At 41.0% G+C, this 15,157-nt stretch overlaps 1 protein-coding gene across 6 annotated transcripts in view; it reads left to right on the top strand.

The window, feature by feature from the left end:
• Positions 1-15,157, top strand: part of dgkg (diacylglycerol kinase, gamma) — a 77,371-nt gene that overhangs the window by 35,305 nt on the left and 26,909 nt on the right. For all 6 annotated transcript variants that reach the window (XM_025063534.1, XM_025063536.1, XM_008327966.3 and 3 more), the window contains one exon: positions 13,821-13,885. In XM_025063534.1, coding sequence (XP_024919302.1) covers positions 13,821-13,885 — 65 coding nt within the window. The remainder of the gene's footprint in view (positions 1-13,820; positions 13,886-15,157) is intronic.

The following is a 15,157-nucleotide window of genomic DNA, read 5'->3' as shown; positions in this document are numbered from 1 at the left end:
TCGCCCCCCTAGAATGACGCCATGCCCTCCTATTAGGTCTCCCCCCCTGCTTGACTAGACCCCCTTTTTTTTTTAAGAAGCACTAGAAAACGTTTCTCTTCAAAGAACATCTCGTATCTCATATCTACTCTTACTTTTGTGGCAGTGGTGACTTAGTGGAAGCAGACTTGGGTCTGGAAGGTTGCAGGTTTGAGTCCACACACACACTGCTCCCCCCGGGGCGCTCACAAAGCACAGTTCACTTTGGTGATGGGTTAAATGCAGAGGTCACATTTCACACAAGTCGCTTTGGATAGAAGGGTCTGCTGAATGTAATGTAAAGATTAGCTTGTCAGAAAACATCTGCTTCCAAAATCCCCCATCCTTTTATTTGTACCAAAGACCGCTCGGTGGGTATCAGCCGTTACTGCGGACCGGTAATACCACGCCGTTGTTGAAGGATCATTCAATTTTCCAAAGACTTTCTTCTGTTAGCATCAAAGTCAGAATGACCTGTGGTTTTGAAACCTTGTCAGATTATCTTCAAATGAAAAACTAAAGGGATATGACTGGATTCTTTTGGAATGAAGTAAATTAGTAAAACTGAAGTACCAAATGACCTACACACCGGGGGTTGCGGACCCCTGGTCTGAATGACCCAGGGTCGGGTATGAAAACAGCTTCCTCTTACATTTCTCCCCTTGCTGTGATAAAACCCAAACTGCTGCTGTATCAAAGATCGCCCGTCACTGTTAACGTCAGCACTTAACAAATGAATCTGACTTTTCTCCTCTCCGAGGAAGGTTTCTCCTTTTTCAATTGGAGAAACCAAAGAGGCTGGTTTACAGCAGGTTTGTTGCTACTTGTTGTTGTTTTTTTTTTTTTCAATCAGTTTTTTATTAGTTTCATTTGCTAGAACAAAAGCCCAGGGATGTTTTAGCAAGGTCTCTGGTGCGATGACGTCTCCGTGTTTCCGTTTCTCGAAGCTACAGGTGAGAAAGAGAAAAGTCTCCGGCGACCACGGAAAATCAACGGTGACGGAGACGTTGTTGTTATTTAGCCGCTTTTGTTAGTCATCAAAAATCCTCAGTAATAATAATAATAATGTGGCGCTGGAGCCTGCGGAGATGTTTGACTAAAGCAGTGGGAACCAGAGCTTGATGCTTTGCCAAAGAAGGAGCTGAGTCATCATCATAACAGCTCAAGTCAGCACCATATGCTTTGTGGTTTTTTTGTTTTGTTTTTTCATCAATTTCAGCATGATTAAAACCGATAAACGAGAACAGCCGCCAAAATCATTACATTATGAAGCGCAGCTAATTATAAATAAAGACAGGAGTGACATCAGTGGAACTGCGACATATGTTCACAGGTAGACGTCCGACGTTCGCAGAGCCCACATCCATACTTACTGTACATGTGAATGATATTTTCTTGTCTTCGTCGTTATAAAAAGACAAACGGCCCGGTTTCGCAACGTGATTGGTTAGGAAAGGTTTCAATCACTTCTCGGCTCAGTAATTCCAGCAGAAAATTTGATCATGTCCGATACCAATACTGCAACTTGGAGTGTCTGCCGATACCGATATCATTTTGATACCTTCTTTTTCTGAGGCGATAGTGAGAGTTAAGTTGAGGAATTTGGGCTTAAGTATCTGATTGGATGAGCTGTAGTGTGTGTTTTCGATGTACAATCGTAAAGTTTGGACCAATATCCGACCAATACTGAATGTACTCGTCATGAACACCAGATTCAGGTCTAAATTTTTTTTTCCTGCATCTTAGTAAAACTTAACACCAATAATAATAAAACAACAGTAATAATAAAAAAAAATCCTATAATTTCCTCCGTTTTCATCCTTTTTTAAAACAATCTACTTTTTGGAACATTTCTGTTTCCAAACTTCTGATTGAGATGAAAACAAACAAACAAGACAGAACAAAAAAAAAAAAAAAAAAAGTCGAGTGAATTTGGATCTTGTTCAATCCCTAATTAACCGGAGTCTAAAAAAAAAAAAACGGCGCACAAGTCTCCGTATTTGTGACCCATTTTTAAAGTTTGTATCCACAGTGGGAATAAAAAATACACATGGGACGACGCAAGAATGATTATATCCATGTTTCATGTGATTTTATTCCGCTGTATAAACAACACCAAATGTCTCCTTCCTTCGGGACTGGTGTCCCTCGGGTCCCGACTGTGTGCCTCCCTGCTCCAGTACCGTCAACAGATCGCTGAGTCTCCAGGAGCCGCAGCAGTGACAGATGGCCGAGTATCTGGAAGCTCACGACACCTGAGCAGAGCGGCCTCTGACTCACCGCCGTCGTCAGAAAGCGTTAGTAACCCTGCAAATCTGCTCCACCAGCCTTACAAGGGCCTGCACTTCCTGTCATCCAAGCACAGACCGTTTCTTCTCGGTGCAGTTTTTTTGTGTGTGTTGCTACAGCGACGGGTTGCTGGCAAGGCCAAGTCTGAAAGCTACCACTGTCAGCTGTCCTTTATCTCACTGACTTAATAGTGTGGGCTGAGCGACTGCCCTGGAAATGTAAATCGGATGGTGCAGCCTCGGATTTGGTTTTGGTGTAGAAGTACGAGGCTAACAAAATATAGCAAATGGTATAGCTTAAAATTGATCTGTCAATTTTTAGAAGCCAAACTCAGTCGAATGTGTGAAGACGTCTTGTTTGTTTCTGCTGTGCAAATGCTAACAATTTTTTGGGGGGTTTTCTTGATCATAGATTCGCAAAATTTTAGCTAACACTTAGCTATCATTCTGTCCGAAGGTACATTGTGTAGATTTTATAGTGGCATCTACTCTTACTTAATATTTTATGGTCTCACTTCACAAGTAGGAGGGAAGCCCAGAAGAAACGGCTCATTCTAGATCTCACGGGTGGGCAAACCCTTTGGCTCACGGGCCAAAATGAGGTTCCAAATTTCGACCAGCGGGCTGGTGCCGTATGGTTTGGATGTAGAATGTTTGTGTGAAATAATATACAGTAAATAAAATGTACAATCTAACAGCATAAAGTACATTTTCAAAAAAAATCCGGCACATTTGGTGTCTGCTGCCATCTAGTGGCATTAACTGGAATTACAATTACAATGAACTAACTTTGCAGTGCATGACAAAAGGAATTACATCAGTCTCTGCCAGTGTTTGGCGAGCCGGACTAGAAAGCCCAGCCGACCGTATATGGCCCACGGGCCGTAGTTTGCCCGGGGCTGGTCTAGATCAATTAAAAAAATATCAGTACAAGCTTTGAATTTCCATATAAAAAATAATAACTAAATTTCACAACGTGCCCCTCAGATAAAAAAGACAACTGTTTATTTTATGGCTAAATATTTTGGCAAAATTTAGTCTCCCTTTGACTTTTCTTCCTTACTACCAGGAGAAATATTACAATATTAATTTATAATATTGTCCAATCACATTTTGTTTTCTTAAATTCCCCAATCTTTGTAAGCTAATTAGCCTGACCTATTCACATATGGTATCATTGAAATGCCCCATAATACCCTCTGTAGATATGGAGTTCATTCGGTGGTCTGCGGTGGGTGGGAGATATTCAGGTTTAGAAATGTCCTCCACAGAGGACACATCTAAAGATATCATAGGGAGTTTTATGCTAACATGGATACAGGCCTCTCAGTGGCAGCTGATAGTTTTTGTCTTTTGTCGGACGGATGGTGGTCATTGGTTGGGTTTGGTGGTTGTTACATAGATTGTGTAGTTTTATTTCATACAGACATTGTTATGATATTAAAAGAATCGTGTTCGTTCTGAGATGAGACATGTTTCCAGTTTACATTTAGGACCACGATGTTGTGCGTCCTCACATTGCCTGCAACCCATTTCTGTGTAAGGAGGCGTCCTTGAAAAGACTTATTAATTATTTTCTTATTATGTCCAGGCCCTGGATACGATAGCATCTGGCATCTGACTTTTCTAAGTGCTTTGTTTTTTTTTTTGTTTTTTTTTTGAAGTTGCCACAGCGATGGTTTGCTCACCAGCCTGGGTCTAAAAGCCTCCACTGACATCTGCCCCTTATCTTACTGACTTAATCGTGTGTGACACGGTGCGGGTCTTGTGCTGGACCTGCCGCTGTAAATCAGACGGCTCCGTGCCTTCGGCCGAGACTTTATGGATCCTCGGGGACGGGGACGACTTTTCCTCTGGTGCATGTTTGTCTTGACTTTATCTCTGTGTAGGAACCAGCAGCTAAAGTGTTATCGTATGTATCATCATTAGAGGACCTGAAGGTTTGTTTGGTTCAGCCTTTGCTGCTGCTGCTGCCGCTGCTGCTGCTGCTGCTGCTGCCAGTGGAAATGTGCCCGGTACAGTGGGTTGACTGTGGGGGCTGGAAGCACAAAGGAGAGCAATAAGACAGTGAGCAAAGCCTCTGCCTGCTGTTTATTTATAAATCCATACTGTGGCTCTTTATTGCTCCATAACACGGAGACTTCCTGTCTTTAAACGTAGAGGCTGAAGTCGACTCAGCAGCAGGATGATTAAAAACTGATTCCAAAGTGACAGATCAGGGTTTTTGAAGTGTGGGTGATGAGACACTGGCCGCAGTTTTCACAAGGAGCAACAGATGCAAATGCTGCTGGCCCAAGAAATTGACGAAAGTTAAGAGAATACAGTGGAACCTTGAGATACGAGCGTAATCCGTTCCAGGACTGAGCTTGTGACTCAATCTCAAATCTTTTTTTCCCCCATAAGAAATAACAGAAAAAATCTGTTCCGACTCTCTAAAAAATTAGTGCTAATACCAATGGAACTAGAAAAGAAGAAATAACAGAAAAAATCTGTTCCGAACCTCTAAAAAAAACGTCCTTATTAGTGCTAATAACAATAGAAATGTAAAATCGTAGATAACGCAAACACAATACGGAGGTCTCGCGGGAGATAGCGTACGGAAGTCGACGAACACGTGAAGTGAACGAGTGAGGCGCCGCGGGCTGCTCCGAGTGCTAGGCCACCTAGCGTCGGCGTCTGTGAGCGTGCTCGTATCTCGAATCTTTACTTGTACTGTATCTCGAAGCAAAAATGTACTCGAAGGTCTTGCTGGTGGTGCTCGTATCTCGAATCTTTACTCGTACTGTATCTCGAAGCAAAACTGTACTCGAAGGTCTTGCTGGTATCGCGAAATACTCGTATGTCGAGACGCTCGTATCTTGGGGTTCCAAGAAGGAACAAAAAATGCTATTTTGAATAAAACAGTAAGTCTGGTGCTGGTGTAACCTGGGTGTAACTTGGGAAACCAAGTGTTCTAATATGCAAAAACCGAGACAAGAATTTTTTTAATTTTTTTTTTTTAATCACAACTCTTGTCTGGAGCCATTAACAAGTTGCTGTGGTGGGTAAATGTAAGTCTCTGTTTTATCTCCTGCGGTAACACACAAAAATGGGTCAGCGCCCAGTGTTCCGTTTCACTGAGGCAATTGTTTCATTCATAAAAATGAGCACGAGTGGTGTCGCTTGGTACGCCCAGGTCGTGTCGATGACCTCTGTTGACCCCGAGGGCCCGGTAGGAATCTTGTGCGAGGAATCGGAGAGGAGGAAATCACACCATGTCAGCAGCCGCTAAAGACGCCGCCTCGTCTTACAGCGAGGAAGTCGATCCGCATGCAGCGCGAATGTGTTCCCGAGGACCGGGGCGTGTGTGTGTACAAGTGGAAGTGTGTGTGTGTGTGTGTGGACTTATATAGGATTCCAGGTCATAACAGAGGATTCCTTAAATGTACCACAACCTTCTGCAGAGTCGTCTGGGCTGACGCTGCGGGACCTTTGATCTTTTAGCAGTTGTCAAGTGAATTTTAGTTTATTCTGGACTCTAACTTTTAATAATCTCAAGTGAAAAGTTAAAGTAAAAGTTTTAGCTCTATTTCTAAATTACATTTTTAGAATAAAACCTTTAGTATTTTACTATATTGTCCCCTTTTTTTTAGACTTTTTTCTTCTAAATTAACTCTTTTTTTTTATTTTAGAAACAATTATTGAATGTATATTTATTCTATTTCAACTCATTTATTTTGCAGCTAACTTGTATGGACTTACATTGTCTTCAGGGTCATTTTACTTTTTTTTTTTTTTTTTTTGCTATTTTTCCCTTATCCCTTACCTAGTACTAGATGTTTGACTAAATCATAGGTTCATTTTACTTTTTTTTTTTTCTGTGTGTAAATTCTAACCAGTCTTTCAGATAATTTTGTCTCCATAGTGGCAGGTTTGTTCTAAACGTTCTGGTCTATCTTTTACTTTTTATGCCTTCACTATATATATATATATATTTTAACCAGTTGAAGCCAGTTAAAGTTTTCCAAGCTCCTTGAATGTCATCGTTTTTACAGAGAGAGAGCTCCGCAGTCGACCTCCGGCCGGGATTAAAGTTGTGATCGTTTCTCCTTTATTTACTTTTTGTAAACAATCGTCAGCGATCCGTCCTCTTTGCTCGGTTCTGATTAAAGGTTACAGATAAGGTTCAGGTTAGAGTTGAGAGATTAATGGATGTGCAGTGTTCTGACACACAGACGTGCGTGTGTGTGCGTGTGTGTGTGTGTGTGTTTGTGTCAGAGATGGATGCAGTAGCGCTGGCACAGACTGAAGGTCAGGGGAAGTATCAGTGACAGGAAGTCAGTATCTGCCAGGTTGGGAGCAGGTTACTGCAGTAATGAATGACCGTGCTGAGTGACACCTGGCTGCTCTTAAAGACGACAGACACAAGGACAAACATGAAAACAGTTCTTAAAAACTGACGAATATGAGCTTAAATACCCGCGATTGGTCGGAGCTTTTACAACAATCTGACTTTTTCTGAGAGTTGTCCAAAAAAAAAAATTTTAAAAAACTGCAACTAGTACAGGTTTCTAGACCTTAGACTTTGAGACGCCTGGTCTATGTCCTCAGCATCTATAGATCATGGTGTGACAGTCACAGACTACAGACGGGATGGACCACCTCAGGTGACTGGGTCTAATATTGGTGCTCAACATATATGATGTAACTCATGACATATTTATAGCACCTAATAACTGGGAAATATCAGCTCTACTAATTTAATAATCAACTCAGGAGGAAGGACCGTTCATCATTGACAGCTTTAAGTGATTAATGTGTAACTTTTTTATATCTCGACGGGAGAAGAGAATCATTTTTGAAACCGTCAGCGATTTTCTCTGCAAAAATTCCAAACCCCTTTTTTGCACAAATAAAAGATGGATGATTGACTAACAATACTGATAAAACAGTCTCATTAGAATAAATACACAAATGTAGGCATGAGAAGATATTTGTTAGTTTCGTAAAAATACATTTGTGAATTGTCTAACGCGCGTTTATAACGTGCTTTTATTTTGTAAATCTCCCTGCGTTTGTTTGTGGATTTTTGAGACTCGTCTGACTGCGACCAGATTTTTACCAGTTGAAGCCAGTTAAAGTTTTCCAAGCTCCTTCAATGTCATCGTTTTTACAGAGAGGGCTCTGCAGTCGACCTCCGGCCGGGATTAAAGTTGTGATCGTTTCTCCTTTATTTACTTTTTGTAAACAATCGTCAGCGATCCGTCCTCTTTGCTCGGTTCTGATTAAAGGTTACAGATAAGGTTCAGGTTAGAGTTGAGAGATTAATGGATGTGCAGTGTTCTGACACACAGACGTGCGTGTGTGTGCGTGTGTGTGTGTGTGTGTTTGTGTCAGAGATGGATGCTGTAGCGCTGGCACAGACTGAAGGTCAGGGGAAGTATCAGTGACAGGAAGTCAGTATCTGCCAGGTTGGGAGCAGGTTACTGCAGTAATGAATGACCGTGCTGAGTGACACCTGGCTGCTCTTAAAGACGACAGACACAAGGACAAACATGAAAACAGTTCTTAAAAACTGACGAATATGAGCTTAAATACCCGCGATTGGTCGGAGCTTTTACAACAATCTGACTTTTTCTGAGAGTTGTCCAAAAAAAAAAAATTTTAAAAAACTGCAACTAGTACAGGTTTCTAGACCTTAGACTTTGAGACGCCTGGTCTATGTCCTCAGCATCTATAGATCATGGTGTGACAGTCACAGACTACAGACGGGATGGACCACCTCAGGTGACTGGGTCTAATATTGGTGCTCAACATATATGATGTAACTCATGACATATTTATAGCACCTAATAACTGGGAAATATCAGCTCTACTAATTTAATAATCAACTCAGGAGGAAGGACCGTTCATCATTGACAGCTTTAAGTGATTAATGTGTAACTTTTTTATATCTCGACGGGAGAAGAGAATCATTTTTGAAACCGTCAGCGATTTTCTCTGCAAAAATTCCAAACCCCTTTTTTGCACAAATAAAAGATGGATGATTGACTAACAATACTGATAAAACAGTCTCATTAGAATAAATACACAAATGTAGGCATGAGAAGATATTTGTTAGTTTCGTAAAAATACATTTGTGAATTGTCTAACGCGCGTTTATAACGTGCTTTTATTTTGTAAATCTCCCTGCGGTTGTTTGTGGATTTTTGAGACTCGTCTGACTGCGACCAGATAAACAATTGCATTTTTTCTACATGGGGACGCGTCAGCAGCCAATCAGATGTGTTGTTCGTTTGCAGCCAATCACACGGCAGGAAATAAATTGAAATAAAAATAAAAATGTAACACAACAGTTTAAATGAGATGCAGAAAAATTGACAAAAAAAATCAGACCATTACCCAGTAGGGTTAATACAGGGGGAAAAAATGGTGAGAACCATTTTTACCTGACGCTGAAAAGGTCAGGCGTTTGTGACCCAACTTAGACAACGACATTTTTCTGGGTTTCCTGTTGGGTCCAAATAGCAGAGATTTTTTTTTATTACTAATTATTTAGTTTAACGCAAATGACACATAGTACAATTAACATTCCTTGACATAGGACCATCACAAGCAGTAGACAATTATGAAGATGATTTTTTTCCCTAATTTTTCTGGGATCAATAAAGTATCTATCTACCCATCCATCCATCCATCCATCCATCCATCTATTGATTAACTGATCGATCGGTCGGTTGATCAATCTATATCGGATGAGAAAAAAAAAATACAATATACTGTATATAGTATACATCCACATACATATGCACAAATAAATATACAAAAATTAAAAATCTCCAGGTATATGCAATACAGTCTACTGGGTTATGGTTGGTGGTTCTGTATCCTTCCAGTTAGTCGTTATCATCTTCCTAGCAATTTCTCCGAAGATTTTGTAAAATATATCTGTGATCAGCATCAAATCACTGGTAACAAAAACGTACTGTAGGATCTAGGGGAGTATCTGTTTGCGGTGTGTTTCCAGTTTTCTCTTTAACACATTCCGAGAAATGTTTAATCACTGCGCAGTCTCCAAACCAAATTAAAGTGATCGTCGACTTTTTCCCCACACGTTCTCCGGCAAAAGTAAAGCTCAGAGATGTGATTTGTTACTAATTCTCTGACCGCGGGTGATCACTGCCTACAAATCTAATGGCGATCTGTCCCACATTTCCATGTGTTTCTTCATGTGGCGGTGGATATCCCTGCTGTGAGAATCAGTTTTATGGTTTGGTCAAAGTCAGCTTCATATGTCTCCTGAAGCCTCCTCCTCGCTCCCCAGGTGCCCGTTTCAGATTCTCCTCCTGTTTAGGCAGCAGATGCAGCTCTATTTTAAGATCCAAAGATTGCTGATGCGGTGAGATCTGGTGCTGAAGGAGGAGGAGGAGGAGGAGGAGGAGCAGCAGCAGTTGCAGTAGACAAGTTCCACTGCTGAATTTTTTATTTTTTATTAAAAAAAAAACTATTGACAGACGAGGATGCGTATAATTGCACCTGTCCACCTGTCTCTTCTCAACCTTCCACTCTCCTTGGTGCCGTGCACTGAAACACCTGCACGGCCAGGGTCTGGTGCCAGAGTGTCATCACGAATGTCTCTGCCTGTCAGGAGTTTTAAAGATGCGATGCTTTGCTGTAATTAAAGCTCTTTTATTTAGCAGGCATCAGAAGGAGGAGGGTGACAGATAAATTTACCGTGAATTAAAATTAGCCACGGGGTTATGTTCGCTGGCAGAAAGTGTCGGTGCAGCAGCAGAAGACACGTGTCGCCTGTAAAACAGCAAGCATTTGCCTGTTGACTCCTAACGACAGTTTAACACCTACAGTGGAGCCAGGTTTGTAATGCTAGGACGTGATATTAAGTTTGAAGACACCACACTGTGTACTTTATATTTATTGATGTTTATTTTTACTCGTTCCACGTTCCATATTTCTTCCTCTGCGCTTTTAAAGGACCAGGTCACCGTTTATTAGCGGTGACTCCAGGTCCAAATGTCTGAAATTGAAGTTACTTTATCAATTGAAGAATTATTATTGAGAAAACAGCTTCGCACACCGCGTCCACAGATAAGTCCTTGTTGTTTGTTTTCCTCCTTCAGTCCAGCGGCTCATTTCCCTCGTGGGTCGTTCATTTAAGTAGGTCAACAGTGTCAGCAGTTTGGCTGTATTTTAACATCAGGGGACGAAGACAGGGCCAGGGCTTACTGTGAGATTCCTCCTGTTATGATACAAGCAACTTAATTAAACACCTGAAGATGTGCCTTACTGTAGCCTCCACTCTATTCCCGCTTTAATGACACGGGGAATAGATGAGCAGCCTGCGCCTCACCTTGTTCAACCAACGGTGTGATGATTTGGTCGTTGAAACATGGATGGAGTTACTCAGTTGAAGTGACACTTTTTAACTGACTTGAGCCATTGGTGTAAGAAATCTGCTCACTGTTTGTCTCGCTGTGTGACCTGTGGATAAAGTTTAATGTTATTCATCTTCATTCTTACATTTTTATTTTAATCCAGATTACAAATCCAATAGTAGCGCTTTGGCCCAGAGGCAATGTCTCTGTCATTGGTGTGGAACCCCAGGATTCACCTCCTGGGCAAGATCGAATCCCAGTTAGGGCGGTTGGTACCTTCCAGTGGACTCACCACCCGCAGGAAGGTTCAGGGGGGGTTGATACGGTGCAGTGTGATTTGGGGGGCGGTCGTGGCGACTGCTGCCCCTGCGACCCGGTAATGGATAAGCGGATGAAAATGGATGGATTGGATGGACAAATCCATTAGACGTTCCGTTTTTTAATATGAAGACAATGACAGTTAAAAGACTGAAAATGGATGGATGGATGGACAAATCCGTTAGACATGTTTTTTAATATGAAGACAATAACAGTTAAAAGAGATTTTTCATTTTGAAATGAAATATTAGACAGAATTTAAATTACTGTATTTTCCGGACTATATGTTGCTCTAGAGTGCCCTCTAGCGGCTGTCAGTGTGAAAATAACAAACATGCAGATTTTCAGTGGTACAGGAGTAGCAGATACTAGTACACAAGCCTAGAGTGCCCTCTAGTGGATCCATCCATCCATCCATTTTCATCCGCTTATCCGTTACCTGGTCTTATGAAATTATGAAATTTTAAAATATAATAGTCGCACCTAAGTACAAGTCGCAAACCCAGCCAAAGAAAAAAAGTGCAACTTATAGTCGGGAAAATATTTTAGCGCTAAGCATTTTTATCCTTCCTTCAGAACATTCCTGTTTATTACATATTTTTTGAAACATGTTTTTTTTAAATTGCTTTTTCAAGATTTATAATTCTGTTTTCCTAGATTTCTGATTGATTAGACAGGTCAAATGATGTCCCGCTGCATCATGTGACCCGTCTGCGTGAAACACTTGAGGTAAAAAAAATCAATTGATATTATCATACGGTGACAGAGAGAAGAGACCCAGCCTTTGAATCTGTCGGTTTTTTTTCCATGTCCTAACAGAGTTACTGACTCCAGCATCGGTGAAGTGACACTCTCCATCTGTCCTCTTGTTTATTTTCTGTGTCCAGTCTCTGTTTATCTGTAAGAAACAGATCATGTCCTCGGGCCTGAGCAGAGGCAGAAGCAGTTCTGGTCAAACTCAACCTCAGGTCACGTTATTAAAGATGCTCTGTTCAAACGATTACATCCACTCAAGGACAATTGGTTCCGAACAGGGCTCTGACATTTGGCTGGACATGAGTGGTCCTGATGCACTCAATCCCTCAGAACAATTTGTTTCGACCTGAACTGAAGCGCAGACAGTCTGGAAAAATCTAAAGAAACCCGGGCTAACGTTGGTTTCTCCAGGTTATGGTATACGTAGCAAAACAGCTGTGGTCGCTGAACTTCTCTCAACGTTCCATAAAGACGTCTTTCCTTTTATCCAGATAAGATTACATTGACGTCTTTCCTTTTATCCAGATAAGATTAAGATTTGTTTTTAAGAAACGGTTCCAGCCTTCGTACAGTAGCTGTGATCGGAAAGGAAACTGTTTTCCAACTTTCAGTTTCAACAACATTTATTTTTCCAGAAAAATGTTTCCAAATGTCCAAATGTTAGTTTTTAGACATTGATTTTTTTTTTTTTTTTAGGAGAGCAGGAAAATCCGCTAGAAAACAGTGGACAAGTGTCCGTCTTCTTACATCCTTGACACAGAACTCAACCCTGACCCAAATGTTTGGAGCCTTTTCCCAAAGCCGCTAACACAATTTCATGAAAACGTTTGTTTTAAATTTTTTAAATGAAAATAAAGACTGTGCAACCTTCAAAAAAGGAGTAACAATAAAAAAAAAGGGCAAGAGCGAATCAGATTTAAGATTGTTGCCAAGGCAGGCAGGAGCGAGCGCTGAATCTGGTTGGTGTTACATTGAGTCTATTTTCTTGACTGCTTGGGTATTCCATTCACCTCTGACCCCTGAGGTCAAAGGTTAAATGCATTAGGAGAATTGAAAGAGGAGGGAACTACTGAGTGATTTTCGTAGCAATTTGATTATGGCCAAAATTTACAAGTAGAAGAAAAAGTAGATTTTTTTTTAAAAAAAGTCGTAATGCAATTTGCGAAAACATAGACAGGAAAATGTGAATCAGCGCTAGGCACTTTGATTTCAGTCCAAAGGCCTTGCAGTGCCTTTTGTTCGGAATGTTCTGGTAATTCCTCCTAAGCTTTAACAAAAGGTCACTGCCCTCCGGGACAAATATTTGTGATTTGCGATCCAGAGGAGGTAAAGCAGACCCTTCAGCAAATGAAGACCAAAACTGAAACTGTTTCATTATGTGATAAAAACAAACAAAAAAATGCTCCTCTCTCCGCCATGTCGTCATGACCATTGGTTATAATCAGATTTCGTTGAATTGTGGGATACATTAAGTGTGCTTTATAGTAGACTAGTTCTACTCAGCAAACATTCAGACACCACTACGACACGGCTTGACCCTTATGTAGCGCACTATGTATGGCAGGGTCAAACTAAGGCCCGGGGGCCGGATGTGGCCCGTTCATCTTTTTAATCCGGCCCACCAATCTTTTCCAAATGATATCATTTATTTATATTATCATTATACTTCTGCCTTTCCCCTGCAGTACACACGTTCCCCAATAGATGGCGTAGAAAATGATAAAAGCATTTTAGCCTTTATGAAAATCAGTGATGTTAGAGTTTTAGCACGGGAATAGTGTTTGTTATAGTTTCTGTCAGAAGCGAAAATATTTTTTTTCATGGTGACGTTTTTTTTGTAAATGCGTCAGACTGACCAAAAAGATGGACATCGGAATTTGAAAAAAAAAAAGTATTTCACACATATTCAACTAAGTAGGTCAATCAATTTTCACCAACAACCTGGTCAAGAGCGGTACTGCAAGTCAGTCCTGGAGGTTTTAAATTTTTAGAGGCTGTAAGAACACATTTAACGTGTAATATTTTAGTAACGGAGCCCGATTACCGATATCCATCTTTTCTTCTTCAGGACGCTTCCATTGCCCATCGCTTCCATCTGATGAGGGAAAAGCACCCGGAGAAGTTCAACAGCAGGTGAGTGATTCTCCAACACACACACACACACGCAGAGAAACGAATGACAGTTCCATCGTCTTCACAACATTAGCTAACAAGCGACCTGGTAACCAGGGAGTGACCTCACTCTTTAATCTGGTAACTCAATATCACACTGAGCCACAGCCGTCAGGAATCAATGACAGGACAAAACCTGCCCACATGCTCCGCTCAATACATCAGCGGGGACTGTATTTATCTCTGCGCTGTTAAATTAGAAGATGGGAAATGCCATACTTTTTTCTGTGGAAACGTTACGTTCCAAATGGGTGATCTGTGAAGTATCACTTTGTCTGTGACGGATGAAATCAACGTGCTGCCTGGACGCGATGTGACAAAAAGGATGTGACGTTGCATCAAACGCACATCGGAAGATTGACTTCACAGGTATTGAGTTTTGGACTAAAACAATGATAGTGTGAAGGTATCCTTCCTGTGGAATTCAGTGATTCATGGACACGTTCCCTCCTCAGACTCATATCTGTTCCAGCGTTACAGGCAGGAGGAGGAAGAGTCTGATGAAAGATAAAAGAATTGAACCTCTGATCTCCAGGGGCCCAGCTCTTTGATCCATTAGACACAGGCCAGAAATAAAAGACCTAAAGTATCTAGTGTACGTGGTGGCAGTGGGACAGTCCACAGACTGCAAACCTGCATGAGATAAATCTTGGCTTTTTTTATTCACTCTATTAAAAGTGATTTCGGGATCATAAGTCCTGTTAATGGACTGTACAGAGACGAGTCCAGGGATTGGAGATGGCAGATTATTAACCTTCTCATCGTGAAACTGTTTCACACTCTGCTCTGTGACCTTTACCTGTAATAGTAAGGGCAAACTTCTCTTTTGTTACCTCAGTTTCTGAACTCAGTTTGTTCCTAAAGGCCGTTCGCGAACCGGAAAATTCGAAAAACCAAAACAGTTTTTCCCCATAGGAATCAATGTAAAATGGATGAATCCATTCCTGGACCCTGGATGTTTGCTTATTCCAGACGTGTCAAACTCAAATTCACGGTGGGCCAAACTTAATATTTAGTGAGAAAATGACAGTAGATTTTTTTTCATATAAGTTTTGCGTAAACATTAAAGCTGGAACAACCAAATCTTAAGATTATAAACACGTGAGAAATTAAATTAGAAATAAAACACAGTGCTCAGTGGTATTTGATTTATGGAATCAAAATAATTCAAATAAATCGCACAAAATTTGCATGTGCATCCCTATCACGTGCTGAGGTAAGACTGACGCCACA

This window comes from Cynoglossus semilaevis, chromosome 16 (genome assembly GCF_000523025.1).
Source record: "Cynoglossus semilaevis isolate Cse_v1.0 chromosome 16, Cse_v1.0, whole genome shotgun sequence".
NCBI classification, from domain to species: domain Eukaryota; kingdom Metazoa; phylum Chordata; class Actinopteri; order Pleuronectiformes; family Cynoglossidae; genus Cynoglossus; species Cynoglossus semilaevis.
The sequence above is the reverse complement of the archived record's forward strand: the minus strand, read 5'-3'. Positions and strand labels throughout refer to the sequence as shown.